Raw genomic sequence first — 20,017 nt, forward strand, 5'->3', positions numbered from 1 at the left:
ACTTATTCAGCGTTTTTGAAATATTTTGATAGGCTTTTTATTTTGTCTGTACATATTTCTCTCCCAGACCTTCACTGAGGTCTGCCTTGTGCTCCTCCATAAATTAAAGTGCAAAGTAATGGGATATGAGATAATTGCAAACATTTTGCTTTCGTGTTATACTTCTGCACTCCTGATTGTTGCACAGTCTTTTCTTTTTTTTCCTTTAACATTAACATACATGGAGTATGCTGTAGAGACTGTCACAGTAACCATACTAAAACGTGGGGGAAAAGCAGAAATAAAGAAACCTGTCATCACGAAGATGGCAGGTCAGCTTTGTAGCTGGTATAAATTGTTTTACTGCCATTGGAGTGCCATGAATTTTCAGTCTGAGGGCCACATGCTGTTCAGAAGTAGTAAGCAGTTATATATGTGAGCTGTAGCGTAGCTCGTGCTGAGCTCATGCTGGTGTCCAGAAGGGTCAGAGAGCTTTTAGCAGGCGCTGAGCTTCTCATACAGTGACAGGACATCAGGAATTTTGCAAAAGCTTTGAAAACAAAGTAGGAGATGGCACAGCTGATGCATTTCATCCCATAAGGTTTGCTTATCTCAATCGTAGTAGTATTTGAAGCTGAATTCCCTAAGGAATGACCCATGTTCTCAAGGCTGTTTTGCAAATCAGGGATGCTAGTTTCATGAAAAGAAAGGGGCTTGATGAACCTGTAGCCACACATTATTGTAATTCTGATGGGAATACGTTCTCTTCCAAATACAAGGCACTCTTCAGAGTTAATACATGAACTTGTACCTATCTATTTCAGTTAAAATTGTGGATTGCTGAAATTCAATGCTTTGATATCAGTAACAAGTTTAGATTTAGACAGAATTCTGACAAATACGGCAAGACTTAAACTTGAAAATCCAGTTGGTTTGAAAACGTTGTAGGATTAGCTCTTTACTTCTTGTCTAAACTTTTTTATTTTGTATTTGTGCAGAAAGATTGCTTTTCATTCCATAATTTTAGTTAAAGGACAACTGTGAAGCAATTTTCCATTTTTTTTAAATTAGCCGTTGGGCAAAAATTGCCCATGTTATTATGAGGAGATGATTTTAATAAGAATGCTGCATGTTAATACCCAGCAACTATGAACTATTCATTTGATATCTGCAATGTTTGTTGAATCTTGTTAACTAAGCAATTACAGAGTCACTTGTCCTCTGAAGTTTTAAAAAGAATAAAGCTAAAGTTCTCATTACATTAGATTTATTTTTAAACAGTGTTTTCTAGAACGTACAGATCTGAATCATAGAACAGCAGCAGTGTAGCTTCTGTTGTAGGCCACGATGAAACTCCCTACTGTGTAAGAAGTTTAAAGCAGCGATATTTATACGAAATGGTCATATCTAAAACAAAGTAAACCTTGGCTTCAGATACTTAGAAGTAGCCCTCATTCTCCTTGCATATCAGAATATGACTGTTTTAATTCTAAATTATGAGTATTTTGTTTTCTTTCTTGTTGTTGGTCCCCTCCCCCACCGCCTTCATTGAAACCCGAGGTTTGAGGGAAGCAAACATGCTACAAGGGGAAGCTAAAATTGACTGTAACAAGGTGCTGGTATCATTCAGTGAAGTATTTTAACAAGTGCTTAATGCTAACACAAAGGTGCAAGGCGTGGGATTAAATTGCAAGTCTCAGCCTTCTATTTAGAACTATAATTAAGTATAATATAATATATGATAGTAATAATTGTACCCAGGCTATGGCCATAGGTTTGCCAGTTGTGCCCCTTGTCTTGAGATAGCCAAATTGTATGAACATACGGTCCCCATATCCAGTTAGGGATCATGGTGGGTAGAGAAAAAGGAAACCTAATGACATGAAGTTGAAATGCTCCATCCTCTTCTCTGATGTCTCATTGTCCACTGAACTGTTTTTTCATGCTTTCTTCAATGGACTGGTTATTGGCCACAGGTTGAGGTCCACCCTCCTGTTCCCAGAGTGCTTCACTGCGAAGCAGTTGGTCATTACTCTCAGACCACACTGGGTCCCATTATTTGGAGCTGCCTGTATCAATATCAGTCCTCCCTCTCTTTCCTCTACCTCGTAAGCCTGATACTAAACCTAATGTTTTTTATTTTAACTTCAGAGCCCTGTCTGAAGGCTAGAAGCTATTGTCCCAAAACAGCTTGTATGTTCATCGTATCAGCTAGCTCCCCTGCTGTCTTTGCCACTTCATACCAAAGTCCTGGCATGTTGTCAGCTGGGTGGAGGAAATGTAACTGCTGGCGCTTGATTCTGCAATTGTTCAAACTCAGCAGTGGAGACTGAATTAGCAGTCCCCATCCTGGAGGAACAGCAGGTTAAAACTGAAGTGTCAGAAATCTGATCACAGCTTTTAAGTGGTTCAGAGAGTCCCATTCCCTTCTTGCTTGCCCACTCCCTGGATGTGTGTGCACAAACACGCAGGCACCCCTTTACCTGCTATGCTATTTGCAAATATCTGTGCACGTTCCCGATTTTCGTAATGACCTCCTGTGCAACTGGGTGCCTGTTACCTTCTGTGTCACTATAACCAGTGCTGACTTCAGCAAAACCAAGCAAGGTGTTCCCACTGGTCTCCCCCCTCCTCTGTTCACATACTGTCTGCCTGTCTGTGTCCCACAGTTCACCCCATGAACATGCTCAGCACAGCAGACCCTGTGTTTTAACATCAACTGGTGAGACCCGCGCTGCACCTGCAGCTGATCTGAGTGTAACCAGGAGCTGCTTGCACTGCCCTGTCTCAGGAGTAACCCAGTTTGCAAAATGCAACATACACCAGCACTATACTGGACTGCTCAAATGCCAAACAGTCCATAGGAACGATCCAGAAACTGAAAACTGCATAAACAAGTAGTGATCGTTTGCTGGAAGATGTGATGCAGCGCCTCGGTAGGCCATGCCCTAGGCTGTACCCGCTCATCTGCGTCACACACCGAGTAATGCCACAGGCACTGACCTAGCTGCAGATCCATCTTGCTGTTTACTGACTTGTTTCAAGTATGTTCAAGTTGGGACCTTGGTACTTAGCCTTGGATTTTCTTGCTTTTCCTTTACTTTCTCAAATTCTAGATTTCTTTCTCAAATTTCTAAAATTGAGTGATACTGCTGGTGGTGAAATTGTTCCGCGATTAATGTTCAAATACACACAACATGTTCTGAATTTTAGAGTGTCTCGTTTTCCTGTTGTCATTTACTATCTCTGAAATCCTAAAATGTAAATGTCTCTGTTTCACTTTGTGTACTCTCTTGCTGCCAGTAAGTGCTGTTACTACTCATCGGAGTGTTGTCAACTTGTATGATTTCGATCGTGAGTCTCTCCATATTTAAGGGGAGGGGGGAGTTGGAAGTTTTTTGTTTGCTTGACTAGTTGAATCTTTGGGTTTGGTGATAGGATCTCTGACTCTTTTGTCGGTGTTTTCATTGCTTTTCCTGTTTTTCTAACTTCTCTGAAAGATAGGGCCATACTTAAACTGGAACATCATTATTCTCCCTTCTTAGGAGTTGCTCCACAACTTGATAATTAACTTCAAGAGTGGATCATTTGCATGGATGCAGAGCACATTTCAACCTTTGCTGAGCCAGTCACTAAGCTGGCAAAATACTATTTGCTGTTTGGTCGGTTTAGTTTTTTGTTGAGTTAGCAAGCTGAATTTGGCTCAACAAGAGTCCAACAAGTAGCAGAACTGGCAAACGAGGAGGTGCAGGACCACATGGCCCAGAGCAAGGGAGTGGGAAGCAAGGGCAGCCTTTGGTGACAGCAAGCCATTCATTTGGCTCAGCTATGTTGTTAAGGCATGCTCTCAGTGAAGCCAAAAAATACTTTGAATGTCATATAAGCATGTCATTCATTAGGGCCATGCCATAAAAGCTTTAATTCCTGGTAGTCTCTTCTTGTGGCTAGCCACAAAATATTGAGGTTAATCAAGATCACATATAGGATTCTTTCTAATTACAGAGTTGGTTTACAAATGCAACCATCTTTCTACATGGATTCTTTTTCTGTTTCAGAAGGAAGATGTCATTAATGCGGAAAGGGACGAAAGACTGTCTCTTCGGAAGCATCGCTTCATGCATTTTGCATCACTGGAATATGAAGGAGAATATTACATGACACCAAGAGATTTCTTGTTCTCAGTAATGTTTGATCAAGTTGAACGTAAGTTGTTTTCTCATCATTGTATTTGTGAGGGAAAAGAAACTTGCAGGTCCCCTTAAAGATGTAATTTGCAAATCACTGGGATAAGATCCTTTATCTGACATAAATCAGCAGAAGCCAATTTATAAATGTTGTGCATATGGATTCTCACAGGCACCACCACCCTTTACACCAGTGAAGTGAGGCTGATGATTTAGAAATCTGGTGATTTGATGATGACATTACTTCTCTGCATATTTTGCGTGTCTGATCAGTATGTAGTTTCTCAATTACTTACATGCCACAAAAAATAGTAGGACTGTAATATAATAGTGTTCATACCATTCCTGGCCCCATTATCTGTCTATCCACTTCATCAGTAAGTACTCTGTGACCCTTTTTCTTAGAAGAAGTAGTGATGGGAGTGACTTGAATGAGTGTAATGAAGCACTGACCTCAGCTCTAGGTTTCTGTTTTCAAATCTCCTCTGGTTTATACAAAACCTAGTTAAGAACAAATCAAAATTGTATGCATGTTTTTAAAAAAGTACTTTTAAAAGCAGACTTTCTGAGAAGAAGATAGGACCAGCACACAAATAAAAAGTGCATAGGTGGTTGTCCTCCTTTCCTCCTGTTTTTCTGGCCTCATTAACTCAGCCCCATTCCTTAAGCTTCTTTTATCTGTCTTTTATATCATCTTCTCCAATTTCCATGTTACGGAAATTTTTTTAAATGATAGATGTTTTTTCTCCAAAAATTTGGCTTTTATAGCTTCCCCAATAATTTTTTGCTTTAGAAAGGTTAAGTTCTCTAAGTTTCAGAGAGGATTGTCACTCAGAGGACAAATACTCTGTTAGTACGTCTGCTGAGGGAGAGGGGGAAACCCCAACTTTAATCATTGTTTGCTGCAGTCTGCACATACTGACCAGGGGAGCACATTGTCTAGCAAAAGCCATTCATAGCCTGGGATGCTCTGCCCAGCTAGCAGCGAATGTCCGAGTGGCTTGGGGGTATTGAACAGGAAATACAGAAGGGAATTCGAGGTACTGTGGAAAGGCTTGAGAGACAGGGAGGAAGGAGACCTGAATGTACTTTGATTCAAGCCTGTGGGAAACATGGGGCAGAACAGAGTTTACTGAGCTGCAGGTGGTCAAAGAATTGGATACGAGAATCTGTAATAAAAGAAGTTTTCTTGTGTCTGCCAAAAATCCATAGGTGATAAGGATACATGGCTTTACTGCTGACACACAACTTCTAATATTATACAAAGCTGAATATAAATCCTTAGAAGGACTTTATGACTTTGAGTCATGGAGACTCTCAAAATAACTTTTTTTTTTAATATATGGCTAATGGAAAGAGTTCTTTCCCCTTCAAAATTTAGGTCATTAAGTTAAAAACCTAGAAGGGATTTTCTTTTGAGTTTTCCAGCCTGAAACACAGTGAATACTGAAATTTCCAGTTTTGAAGGTGTGGGTTTCAGACAGTTGTCTGTGAAAGCAAGGTTAGAGAGATAAGTGTTTTTCAGTCTTAGCAGTTCATACATATTAATTGGTTACTCCAACTATAATAATACACGTGCAGATTTTTAATGAAGTGGTATGTGGGTAAGATTTATTTGTCATGCAGCCAAGTTAATTCAGTTACTTTGCTAATATGAGTAGGAAACAGCGTTAAGCAGAAAAGAAAAAATAATGACAAGAAAAAAATACGTGAAAAAAAAATCTTTGCACTAATGCATATTTAGCATTTCAAATTGAGGTCAGGCTTATAACAATAGCATCATAGACAGTTCATAGAAAAATGTTAATACCTGAATCTAATGCTCCTAAACATTTTTTTTTAACCATCATTGGTGTGGGTTCGTTGGTCAGTAGCATAAACACAATGGTAAGAAATTATCTTCAAGTCATATTGCTTAGGATTTTAGGTTTTCTTGTAACTGCAAACAGACGTAGCATTTCTTAGCAGAGAAATATGGTGTTTTAAGTATTTTAAAGGCAGTGGTTTGTTCATTGTGTTTAGAAGAATTTCATACAAGGAAAATAAACAGACCTGTCTCAAGTGTCTGTCCAGGTGTGTTCAGAATAGATCAAGATGGTGAACTTCATAGCAAAGCAGCAATTATATTTGGAAACTTTCTGCTTATATCATAAAATTAATTCCTTTTCACCCTGAACAGTGGTATTAGAAAGGAAAACAGGCATGCCACCACTAATCCTAGAAAGTCCTTCACTTACTGGCATACTGAAATGCAATTTTAACATGTGATACTGCATACAAATGGTGAGTCTTATAATGCTGAACTTAAAGCTGTAATGATTGGGTTATTCTCTACCTATTTTTTATTAATAACTAATTAAAAAAAAAAAACCCTCTCTGAAAAATTTGAAGCACCCTGGCAGTACCACTCATCTTCATAAATATTTGCTTGGAGTTTGCCAATTGGTTGCTGTATATAATAATATGGAAGGCTTAGGACTGTTCTGAAGTTTTGTTTCTGCTGTCTTTTTTACAGGTAATAGCCAAGAACAATAGCCAAGAACCAGCCTCACGAGCAATTTAGCTGTGTACACCAAGAAATATTGCTGAGGTTGATCACAACATTCTGTTGCTTTGTTCCTATTCAGAGATAAACACTCCCAAAGGGCAAAAAGGCAAGCGAAAAGAGGGGATGAGAAGCAGTTATGGGTTGGGAATCAGGGTCCTTGTCCAACAGCCTTGGGGTTTTTTGCTCACTGGTGATTGTCATTGGAGAATTACTTTGAAATCTCCTGTTAGTTTTCAAGCATAATTAAATTTAGACGAAAGTAAATGTGGTGTTCTGTAAACCAGATGAGTTGTTGGTGCTAGATCAAAAGTGCTGATGTTAGAAAATACCAAAATATTTTAGCTATGTCCAGACTGTCAAGTGAATTCCTGTACCCAGTTGGGTGGAATTTATTACTGAAACAAAAATCTTAGGTGTGCCCTTTGACAAGGTTGCAAAACATGCAATAAATTATGATTTATTATAGAACACTTTCCCAGATAAGAAAACAGATGAACTGTGGTGCAAATACATCAACTGTCATCCAACCCAAGTGATCTTGAACCCTGCTTGGTAGACCTTAGTTCACTAGCTCTGCTGATTTGTTTCCTGGTGCATGGGTTTCTCTATTACTCATTTTCTTTAAGGTAGGCCAAAAATTGTGAAATCTTGGCATTCCTGTTGATTAAATCACACCTGCAAAGTTATTTACTGTCAGGGTGATAATGAAGAAAAATATTTACAGTCCTGCCATCTAAGGAGAATGAGCTGATAACAAATGCAGAGTTTTCTGACAGACTTATTTTGTTCTGCATATTGACAAAGCAAAGAGCTCTACAAAGGAAGAAAGGCACCACCCAAAAAAAAATGTGCTTGCTTTTAGATGCAGCGTTTCACACTGGATTACCTTTGTAAATATTTGCCTAATTCTATAACTGTTAGTTATTTTATGGAAGGAAGCAGCCACCTCTTTATAAACAGTGGCAAACAGTAAATGAGAAGTGGTAGTGTGGCACAGCATTTGTGCAACACCTGCAACAGTGTTTTGTACCAGTTAATGCAGTGCGTACTAAATGCGCTGTTGAGATTTTTGGATTCATGGCTATATGCCCTGTAATCTTGTGTTAAAACAATGTTACCACAGGGATGTGTGGCAAACCACTGCAAAACCTGCCAACTTCTTCTGGGTAATCTGTGGGATGTTCATGTAAACAGTCATAACTGATGCAATGATAGTTTAGTGAAAAAGTGTTTTCTGTTACTCTTCTTATCGTGATGTAAAATCTTCTCAATGTCTAGTAATATCTAATAAGAATAATATGAACTTGTGCTGCATCAGAAGTTCTAGCATTTTTAAGATAACAGGTATAAGAAGGATAAAGCTCAGCTGACTTACACTGAATTTTCATTGCAATGCAGGATTATTTTTAAAACACCGTTCCAGCTTCATGTATAAACTTGTGTTTTAAACACTTGTGCATACTTAGGCTCATATTCCAGATTATACGGCTAATATTGTGTTAGAGCTTCTCCATGGAAATATCATCTCTGGTGTGTTGTTGTTGTAGAACATATAAGAAAATCTGTATTAAATTTTGAAAAAGACTACAGATACAAGAATCCTTCAGAAAATGAAGATTTTGCAGTACATTAAATCTGGACTGTGTTTATGTTCATTTTTCTGGAGAAGATTATTCTATTTGAGAAATACCTTCCTCTTTCAAGTAGAAGACAAATGCTCAGGTTAGCTTGTCTGATAACAATTGACACCGACTAAATAAAGATCTTGATCCTTCTGAGCTCATTCCAGATTTAATGTATCATAGCATCTTCATGTCCTGAACCAGTCCTTTATCTGCAGTAAAACAGTTTTTCCTGTGTTCTATAGCACCAGGGTGCCAGAGGCAGTATTTCCACGGTAGAGTCCTACCTGTCAGTGAGTATTAGCATGTTGTAAGTTTGCTGGGAGAAGTTGTTTGGGTTGGTTAAGCTTTCTGTGAAAACATGGTTGGCACAAGGTTGTGGTATGTTTGCAGGTTTGATATGATGTGTGGCTTCATGTTGTCACAGCATCAGCGTGGTCATGACTGTGAATGAATCTTGAGGAAAGGATACAGTGCAAGGGTGCGATGGCTAGAAAATTGAGTTCTCCATTGTCCTTAGTGGAGATCAGTGCTGGTGGTATTTGGAGAGCCAAGAGGGACCAGCCAGTAGATGGGCACTTCAGAACAAGCTGAGTCAGTCCTTTTGTTTCTGGATCTTGAGTTTTTGCCTCTAGTGGGAGTTCAGATGCCTATACTTCAGTGTCTTAATTTTGACCTGAATTTCATATACAATAACTGATCAGACTGATATGAGTCACGCATGAGTGTCAGATCTAAAACCTAGGATTCAGAGTCAAAGACTAAGATTTAAGCTTGTGTAAGTGGTGAAGCTCCATATGGGGAGTGAGGATTGAAATGTTATATGGGGAGCCATTGGCACAGCTGGGAACTGAATTCAATCATCCTGAATTTCTAATGTGTTAACAAAGAGATCGTTTTCTCTCTCTCTCTGCATTTAGTATTTTTTAGCACTGATAAGTTGTTGTTGCTCAAATCCTCCAAACACCGTAGAGAACTCTGCAAGCTGGGATATGCAGGACAGAGATGACCCCTTGTCCAGTGCTAGATGGAAGGTAAAGCAAAGCAAAGGCGAAGAAGCAGCATAATGGTTTAAGGTCATTATATGAATATCTTCTGAGTTTTAGAAAAATGAAACAAAATCAGTCATTTCTAGCCAAAGCTTTTTAGTCATTGTTGTTTACTCATTTGTTAAAGTGGGGTTATGAGTGAAGGAAGGTAATGTTCCTGTTGAGGGATCTGTACACACAAGCAAAGATAAGCAGATTGCTGAAAATTTCTGCTTCTGTAACCAGCCCATACTGTGAATTTTTCATCTTCAGCTACACTTCATCACCCAAACAGCATTAGGAAATCCTACCACAACCCTAAGAAAGTCTTTAAAGTAACATATCGTATACATTTGGCCTTTTACTTTCCCTTAAGTGTCCAAATACAACATTAAAATTGATGTTCTGGATAAAATATTAGATTGTTTTGGATAAAATGTTGTACCTCAGCCAATTGTTGGTAGATAAGCTAAATAAGATTTTTTTTTTTCTTCTTTTCTCCTCAGCAATAGTATGTTAACACTGATAACTTAAGTTACATAGGCTGTCTGATGCAACAGCAATGATCTTCATGGGATTGGTTTATCTAAAAATTAATTTGAAGGGAAATAGTTCTTTATCTAGAAACAGTAGAAATACTGCAGAAATTCCTATAATCTTGATAATGTGTATTTATGTCTGGACATAAGCTTTGTTGTGAGATCAAAATAAAGACGAATGCATTTTCGTAGCGGTTGCATCACGAGGTACTATCTAACAGAATTGGAGATAGGATTCTTGAGGGGAAAAGGGGTCTTCCACCCCGCAGCAATCAAATCTGGTCTGTTGGCCACGCTGCTTTTTTGGTGTATTAACCACTGGCCACTGCACTGACTTATTTGTTTGCTCTCATTTTTCAGAAAAACTTGTTAGGTTGAGAGTCAGAAAAATAGATACAAGAGGTGCTGCAATTAGAGCAGAGGTGTTAGGCAAGAGCTGGCTTCCAGCGCTGTAGCCCCTGCAGCTGCAACAGCGAGGAAGCATGCACGGTCAGATGGGGAAGCAGGAGGAAGGATTGAGCAGCAGTGTTTGGAGGAAAGGGATCCATGGAGCAAAATCACTTAAAAAGCAGCAGGTTTTAGCATATTGCACAGGGAGGTGTCCTTTTTTTTTCCCCTGTTCCATTTCCATGCCTTGAACCATGTTACGAGACAGTGCTGAAGGTACCCAGGATATATTCCTTGTGAGGTCAAATACAAAAATATATTTTTGACCCTTAAAATTATACCGACATTGTATTAATTACACTTGTATTTTTGTGGTTATGTCTGCATGAGATGACAGTAAGGTTATAATAAGCTTGTGGCTTTGTTGTGATTATTTCTTATTTTTCCCTTTGTGGCATTGCTGACTAGCTGGAGAATGACACAGAATCAGAGTTCTTACCTCGATTGACTGCAGTGCTTACTGATTAGGTAAAAACTTTGGCAAGAAGTTTTGTTTTGAAAATACATTACTAGCTATTTAGCTTTCTGAAACACAATTCTTAATGAGAAGATATATTGCAACTTCTCAATGAATGAAAGCAATTTTTTAAAACTCAGCACAAAAATAGTACCAATAATAAAACTGGTCAGGCTTCAGCAGAGTTGCGAGCAAGAGGAAAGTGGTCTCAACACACATCTTGAAGGATTTAGTTATTTAAAGTGTGAAAGTTATTGGTTATTTAATGGCATCTGAATGGAAAACATATTCCTTGAAACGAAAGAAAATATATTGTGCACATTCAGAATACTTGTAGTACAAGTAATGGAAAGATCTGGTTATTAATAACAGGAGTCTGCTTGTTGTATAAACACCGGCTGCCTTAGAATTTCAGAAGTCTTGCAACAGTTTCTGCTTTAGTCAAGTATTCCAGTTTTGTGACATGCTACCGTGATATTTAAAATACTTAACAGAGAAGTCACTTTTCTTTTTTTTATATGTATGAGCAAATTTCAAGAACTTGCACAATCATTCTTGGTCTCTGAATATTTTTCCTATTTGTAAAGATTTTTTTATTTTTGTAGAACACCACACACTATTTCCACTACATTTATAACATACTGTCAGCATACCACAGAAGATATCTCTGGGATTTTTTTCTGCCACAGGTCCTGAATACTTTTTGACAGATTACTTCAGTATTATTTTTTTAATAAATTCAGTGGAACTTAATCAGTTCTGAAACATCCTGCTTAACTGGCACTTAAGTCTTAACAGATGTAGTGTGAAAATCAGACTCAGTGAATTTTTATCACTCTTAAATGTATTTTAATTTCTTGCAACATATGTCCTTAACACAGACAGGTATTGGTTTGTACCTAAGAAGTACAATCTGTTTTTAAAATTCCTTGGGTTGTATTCGGATATTTAGAACTGATGGGGATCTGGCGGACCCTCGGTGGATGATAGCAGGTGCCAGTAGTGCAGGTCAGGCTCCTGCCAAAATCTAGCATGTGTTCTAGCCTCACATTTTCAGTTGTTTGTAACTCTTTCGGTGCTGGTGGTTCGGTGCTTTTCCATAGGCCAACGCTCAATTTTTATTATATTAGTCATCTGATTTATCCTTTTTTGAGTAATCTTGACACAGTCTGATTTTTTTCCCTGCATGTTCTCATAAGAAATGTTACACTATGGGGTTTGGGTTTTTTTTCAATATCTAAGGTAGAACCATCAAGTATCAATCACTTTCCTTTTAGGCAATAATAGCGTGCAGCCTGCTTTGGCAGATGAGAGGAGCTGTCCTTACAGCTGGGGTCTCCAGGGAGACCTTTGAGAAGTTCCACTGCTCCCTGTTTGGAAAACACTGGCATCGATTTCCTGAGGGAGAAACTACCCAGGTTATGCTCTCTTTTTTACTCCCCAGCCCTGCACCTGCAGTGGGTTATAGCACAAATTGCACTCAGTAGCCTTTCTCATCTACTGTGAAACACAAGCAAATACCAAACTCAAAGACTTTTTTCCATGTGTAAAACACACAGGTTTCTCTTGTTAGAGCCACCTGCTTACATGGCAGTGCCCTCTCTTGAGCTTACCAGCTTCGTTACTGCAGAGGAGAATACAGCCAAGAGCCAACTCTTAGTAATTGAATCAATCTTCCAACGTTGGCCAGTCCAACTGGTCCAGCTCTGGTCCTCATGCCACCATCCATAATGCTGGTGAGCACCTGGTCATTCTGCTGGCTATGTCTTTAGTTAAGTATCTTTCCTCTCAGACCTGGAAAAGGCTTGTGTACCTGAAAGTATAAGGATTTTTCAGCCATAGCTAACAAAAGATACCACGTTTTCCAACAAACCTTGCCTTGTTCTTACCAGATGAAAGGTAGTTCATCATCATTCATGGGTCCAAATGTATCCTAATTGGCCATTTTTGGTTTTTCTAGTTAGCTTATCAGTATATAGAAAATGCCAGTATTCTGGGACTTTGCTCACCAAGAGCTGCAATCCTACCTGGCTTAATAAAAATTAAAAAATGGGCTCCTTGTATGGAATTTGAATATAAAACATGGCCAAGCCAGCTGCTGTTTGACTTTACCCAGACTATTTCAGTTGTCTTTCAGAAGAGCTGATGCTTGAAGTCTTCAGTACGATACAGCTCGTTTTCCCAAGTGATAGCCTTCTTTTCAAGCCTTTAATTCATGTCCTTTGTGCCAATACCTCTGATAACTGCTGGAACTACTGGGACAGTGGAGTCTTGCTGCTGCATTGGTATTAGCAAGCGCTAAGTAAGTCACGTATCCCACCGGAGAAACTGCCAGTTCCACAAAACAGATGACTTTTGTCTTTTTTTGTTCCTCTCCAAATGTTTTTTGGTTTTGTTTTTGTTTTTCCTGGAGAAGAGTGAGGTGTGTTTGTTCTTAACTGTGGACTGGGTCCAAACACTTGTGAGCCTGACAGAGCAGATTCTTATAATAGAGAATACTAAAATTATTCATTTTGTCTCATGTGGAGGGACATCTGCTTTTCCATTGGGACTGTATTTATTTACTGTGTCTGACAACTGAACAGTCCCCCACACCCTGACATAGCAATTATTTCTTCTCCATGGATTTTTTGGTGATAGAGAATGTGAGAGCTCACTTCTGTTTTGCTGTCACTTTCTTGGGAGAAAATATAAAACCTAATGTTCAAAAATTTCATCTGTTTCTCTGGCTTTGTTTGAGTTGGCAAAAGAGAGCAACTATTTAGCAGAAAAGAGCATTTTTTGTGATGTATATGGTGGTAAAGGCAGTCTCTGCTGTTGAAAAAATAAGAGGGGCTTTTAAACCAGTATGGTCAATTTAGAAGTACAGCGTGCAACATAAAATGACTTTACTCTTTCACTAAAAGAAAGCCATCTATTGTTTGCTTTTCATTTGTACCCACTTTGAGAATTGTAAAAAGCCTACTTAAAATTTGATTCAAATTTCTATTCAGTCTCTTTCCTCTGCAGCTAAAATAAATGCTCGTTTCAGGAGGACAGTCCCTATTCTTTATGTCCAGTACTGCTGTAAGAAGGAAAAAGGATATTTGCTTAGTCGTACCATTGTAAGAACACTTGTATTTATTACCACGGCTCACCTAAGTTAACGTGTGATATCTTGTAGTGTGTTTTTGAGGATTTGTATCGTCTGTTAGGGTGACACGTAATGGCTTAGCCCTTGTTTTTAGCATTTCATGGCTAAGTATGTCAGAATTTATCATATATATTCTAAAAGTCAGCTCCTATTTTGGCAGTTTAAAAACTTAAAATATAGACCTTTTATAAATTTTTCATGCTCAATTTAAAATCATTTGTAACCGCTGCTTATATTGGAAAAGAGTGACACAGCATCTCCTCTGTTGCTTGAAAACTCTTCTGATATCCAACCTAAAATTAATCATTGTCTGTTTAAACCCACTTGCTCTTGTGCCAACATTTCCAATTACCTAAAATAGGTTTTTTTTCTTTTGAATCTTAACCCCATGATGCATTATAGATAATTATAGTACCACTCAGCGCTGGTCTTGTTAGGTTAAGCAAACCCAAGCTTATTTTTATCTCCTCTGGCTGGGTAAGGAGCCGTTCCATAGCTTCATGTAGGAAGCTTTCTTCCGTGCTTTTCTGAATTTGATTTCTTTTTATAAAGGCAGCTTCATTCCCTAGCTCACAGCACAATCTGCTAGCAATCACTATGGCCTAAGGGATGGAACAAGAATTGAAGTCAGGAACTTTTTAAATTAATACTGATGCTGAAACATCTGAATTGTCAAACTGCAACTTCAGTCAAGGAGAAAAATGGTACAAAGCAACACTCACTAGAGCAAAACACTTAAACTTGTGTAGCCTGTGCTTTGCTCACAATTGCTACATGCAGAACAGCTTCCAGCTCCATAGGTGCTTTGGTCCTCACTTGTAGCTCCATGTGCTTGCTAGGCTGAGGGTAGTACAGTAGAGCAAATTATTTTCTGTGTTCTTAGATGAATAAAGTTTTAATGTAATCACGGAATCATGATTAAGACAAAAAAAGAGAGATCTGGCAAAGAACATCCTTTTGGGAGGCTGGGGGCTTGATGCCCCCAGGTAATTTACACCTTTGCACCGGAACAGGAAAAATTGTTCATTTTTTCAGTCCAAGATTGCTCTTGGAGAAGCAATTATTTTTGTCAGAGAAGCTGAGTATGGCAGGAAGGAGACAATGCAAGGATAATTAGAGGCAGTGGACACACAGAAGGCCAGTATGCTGAAGGCTGCTACAAGTTAAATGAGATGTTAGTGAGAATTTTGATGTGAAGTGTATTTATGCTTTTAGATTTGTGTCCTCCATTATCTTTACTGAACAAATATTTGTTCTATTTCTGTTTTGACAGACCTAATACAGGGTTTCCTCTGGTGCTTAATAAGATCAGAATTCTTTAGAAAATCTGAATATAAAATTAAAGCCAGAGTAAAGCCAAGTATCTTTTTGAGGTTTGCTTCATCAGATGATTTGAATTCAGGGGAGAAAGCTTTTTTCCTGGGCAAATAAGACAATTCTAGAAAAGAATAACTTCATTTTTTTGAAAGAGGCTATTGATCTTCTTTGTCTGGATTTTTTTTTCTTTCTGCCAAACTTTTTTCTTTAGAATGTGAGTTTGAAGTCACAGGGTCAAGAGACGGCTTATCTTTGCTTCTCTTATTCAGTCTCCAAAGTTCACCCCTTAGAGCGGAGGAGGTGTTCTAGTTGGTGCACAAGACTTTCTTTTCTACTAGTAGGGAAGGCTGATGGACGTCGTGTCAGTAATTTATTAGTAAACGTACTACTGGCAGCATTTATTTTTTTCTAACTTGCAAATTAACCAAACTGGTTTGGCCACTGCAATAAGGCATGATTAACATCTGTTTTTAAGCTCTTCTATGATTTCTCATTACTTTAGTTCTCTCTGATCCTTTGGGGGAGTTCTCAGAGTTTTCATGATCCTTTTCCTCTTTCCATTACCAGCTTATCTTCTGAATAAAGACAACATTTCAAATTTGGTTTATGTGACTTTCTTCTTTCTGGTACTCTCAGAAACTAGCCAAAACTAGATTGCTCCAGTAGTCATTTTGTGTGGTAAAAATAGGATAAACTTTTCTTAGCTTAAAATACAGGAACATTCTGTTATCACTTACATACCCTTGGAGCCCCTGCTGTAGGAAAACTTCCCAAACATCTGTTAATTGCTATGTGACAGATGTTAATGATGTATAAACAAGTGAGACCCAGCAGGGGCTGTTACTGGTTTGCTCAGAGCTTCTGTATGTGCTAATAACAGAATGAGCTAATCTTAGAGGTAGAAAGAAACTCCTGGCTAATTTAAAGGTAAAAGCAAGAATGACGTGGACCATCAGCTGAAGGAAAGCAAGTCAGCCACTGAAAGGAACTCCGATTAAGCATGAGAAGGAAGAAAGAAAGAAAAGCTAGAGATTGCAATAATGCCTGAAACTGGAGAGTTATGGAAATAATGAAGTAGGGCTGCGCAGGATTAGTAAAATGCCCAACGCAGTAGGCAGTCTGTAGGAAGATTCCCCGACATGGTCATTAGAATGTCCTTATCATCTCATGGTGGCAATTGGAAAAAGTAATGTCATCATGAGGGTCATCTGCATTAAAATGGCCTTCCTAAAATTTTCATGTAAGGTTGCACTTCAGAGCCTTATAAAGGGAAAAGGTTCCTTCTGGAAATTCTGACATGACAGGATCAGCTTAATTCAGCTCTGAATAGCAATTCCCTTTATCACCAGTCATCCTTGTAATCTCCAGGAATCTAAAATATCTGAAGTTAAGTGCTACAGTACTGCACCTATGCCAAAAGTCTCTTCCCCTAAAATAGCACTTTTATTCTTTTTTTTTTCCCTTATGCTGATTCCCTAACCACTAATGGGAATTAGTTGCAATTATTACAATTCTGCTGAAAAAGAAAGTGATGCATTAGGTTCTACTAGAATAGACATCCGGTAATTCAGTTCATCCTTTTAATAACACTAATTGCAAAATGGATATGTTGCTTTGGTGAGTGTTTATTCACCCTTTTCTCTCAATGGATGATGTCAGGAGATTTTGGGAGGATGAGGAACAGATTGATAATACCATCAATTGCAAAAATACAAGTATCTTGAGTAGAACCATGGAGTATTAGGAAGTGGATCCAAAACAATCTTGTGTACTTTCTTTTGTTTAGATTTGTCATATGTTTTAGAAGTTCCACTTACCCACATTCAACACAGGTGGTAATTAATTTACTAAAGCATTTCCAAATTTCTAGTAAAGAGGGTGATTTCATCCCTTTTTGTCCTCTTATACAAATGTATTTGTTGTTTCTTCAAGAAAAGTCTGCTGCAAAGCAGAGGTGAATAGGAGCTAGAGCTGCAATTAGCCCAGGTCACCCCATGCAGTAACTGAACACCATCTAGTGGGTGTTCCCTTAATCCTTTCATTCCTAAGCAGAATTTATATCGGTTATAATTTACAAATTAACTGTTCTGTAAACTCAACAGCAATGCCCTCAGACATCAAGTCACTGTAAATTGCATGTTCGTGAATGGGGCTTATGTTCTGGAAGATAAGCATAATAAAGTTCCGAATTTTTTTGGCATTTACCGTGCTCTGGACAGCAAGACAAAATGTCCCAGGCCTTGAGCTTAAACACAGAGCTCTCATTAATGAAATTACCAAGATAGAATTGTTTCCTTCCAATAAAATGCTCAAATTTGCTGTTAATTCCAGTACTTAGTGCTTTCATGTCTTGACACAGGAGGCAAAAATGCTGTCTCTTCCTTCGTAGGTCAGCGGTGAGAATTGAAGCCAGGATACAGTCTTGAACTGCCTGAGAATGTTGTTACCTTTGATATAAGCAAGGGGGGAAAATCCTAAAACTCCATATGAAACCTACCAACTGTTGCTTGTATTTGGTGTTAATGTAGGTTACAAAAGCACCTAAACTGATACTTTCCTATTGCGAAGTTGGTCAGGTGACTGTAATAAATTAGAGAGATGTCTTGTATTCATAGCCCTTCTAGAAACAAATGTCTGCAAGCATATTCAAAACCCAACTGGACATCATCTTGGGCAACCTGCTCTGACTGTCCCTGCTTTGAGCTGTTTCCACTTGTCACCGTGAGAAGATAAGGACATTCTAATTACCACAGTGATCTCCAGAGCCCCCTTCCAACTTCAGCTATTCTGTGAATGAGGCAATTTCCCTTAACCACGGGGGAGCCCCACTTCATGGGTCTTCCCACAAGCCTCTCTGAAATTCCCAAGACCATCTTTCACAATCACCAAAAAGGTGCTGTTTGTGCTATATTCCCTAGAATTTTTACTACTGGGAAGGAAATAAGAACAATAAGATGTTGGAAAGGATGTGTTTAGTCTGTGGAGGATGTAGGGCAGCCCTAAAGGAGTCAAATTCTAGACATTTGATGGAAGGACAAGACACTAGGAGAATGAAACAGGAGCAACAATTACCACCATCATGAGAATAGTGCAGCAATAGAAATCGGGCATCCTGCTGATGAGATTTCCAGATTTCACCATAGCAGCGCAGAAGGACATCAACCATCTCTCTCTTCCCCCCTCCCCCCCCCTTTTTTTTCTTCCAAAGGTCTCACTAGGGGTTGCTGGGATATGATGAACAAAAGTTTCCCAAACTGATACTTCTAGCAAAATTCCATTGTACTTTTGCAATCAGCTGTCACCTCTTGGAACATTTTTTGCAATATTTCTAAGAACTTTTACTGCATGTTGCTCTAGTGGAAGTAAATTAAACTTTAAAAGAAAAATACTGTTTTAACAAAAAATAAAGCATTAATAGTGGTGTAAATAATTTTGATATGTGATCGGGTGAAACAGGAAAAAAAGTGAGCTACTATATAAACTGGATCTAAATAGCTTTTTATATTTACAGGACTCTTGAGAACCCACTCAATTTATGTGAAATGTCAGTGCTCCCAATACTTACCCACTGCAGTAATTTAAATTGGCTTGATGCGCTAATATGTCAGCTATTTACTGCTTGGACACAAGTGCTATAAATGCCCTGCATCTGAACAGAATTATGGTAACAGCACTGCATTTTTCATGCTGATACCATGAATAACTTCAATTTTTTCACAAAATATTTCCAGTTTTAATTTTTAAATTGTTTCAAGTTATTACATTTTTTTTTTTTCTGTTCCACTAGGAATAAGCAATATCAACAGTACCCTGAAGTTTGTACTTGGATGAGTAAGTTTAAGAAAAAGCAAACTATTTCTTAAAAAAAGCAGTTGAATTCATGTCACTATTGTCCTTTGAACCCCAAACTATAGTTTAATATTAATACTGTCTTTCGAATGTGTGAACATGTATTTGTGTGCACATAAACTGATGAGATAATGCATGAGCAAAAGTCTGTTGGGAGCAATAGGACAAAGTAGGTGACCCACATGGTCGTTTCTGGCCTCGTTATCTGTAATTCTTGCATGTTGGAGTGTTCATTACATACCAAAGTGCAATAAATAAACCATACAGTTACTTCATATAATTTGACACAGTTTGATATGATTTGCAGTTCCTGCCTAGGGGATAAATTGCATCAAAGCAAGAAGGTGAAAAAGCTGGTCCTCTCTGACACATGCCCTCTTTTTCCTTATTCCAGGGTTAGTAAAGTAGCGTTATGCTAGTGATAAATTCCCACACAAAGTATGAATTCTTCACCTGGCACCTCAGTTATGTTTGCCAGCAAGTGAATCCAATTTGTAATAATTAACGGTCTTTAATATTCTTGTGCTTAGTCTTTAACTGTATTATATTTTTTTACATTTTGTAAGATGCATGTGAAAAGTAACAGTTTGTCATGGTAGGGAAGATCTTCAGATATATGGAAGAATACTAACTGTAAAGGAAGTGTCTGAATGAGATACGATAGGGATAGTTGCTACAGTGGTGATGGTGGTTTTATATTGAGCACATAAGCTGAAATCAAGTCTTACACAGTGAGGTAAGAATCAATTTCTGGTGCTGTTAAGGTGTTGACCTTTTCTTCCTTCATTGTGATTGTGGGACTATAATTTGCACACAATTTTTTTCTGAATCCAAATTAATCTCTGCTTACAATTAAAATGCAATTTGCTCAAGTTGTGCATGCAGTTAGATTTTTAACTGTATCATTTCATTGT

General features: G+C 38.3%; 1 protein-coding gene across 2 annotated transcripts in view; it reads left to right on the plus strand.

Moving 5' to 3' along the window:
- The window catches only part of MICU2 (mitochondrial calcium uptake 2), a 154,657-nt gene that overhangs the window by 81,607 nt on the left and 53,033 nt on the right, over window positions 1–20,017 (plus strand). For both annotated transcript variants that reach the window (XM_075490912.1, XM_075490913.1), the window contains one exon: window positions 4,035–4,182. In XM_075490912.1, coding sequence (XP_075347027.1) covers window positions 4,035–4,182 — 148 coding nt within the window. The remainder of the gene's footprint in view (window positions 1–4,034; window positions 4,183–20,017) is intronic.

The sequence above is a fragment of the Mycteria americana genome, chromosome 1 (genome assembly GCF_035582795.1).
Source record: "Mycteria americana isolate JAX WOST 10 ecotype Jacksonville Zoo and Gardens chromosome 1, USCA_MyAme_1.0, whole genome shotgun sequence".
Taxonomy (NCBI): domain Eukaryota; kingdom Metazoa; phylum Chordata; class Aves; order Ciconiiformes; family Ciconiidae; genus Mycteria; species Mycteria americana.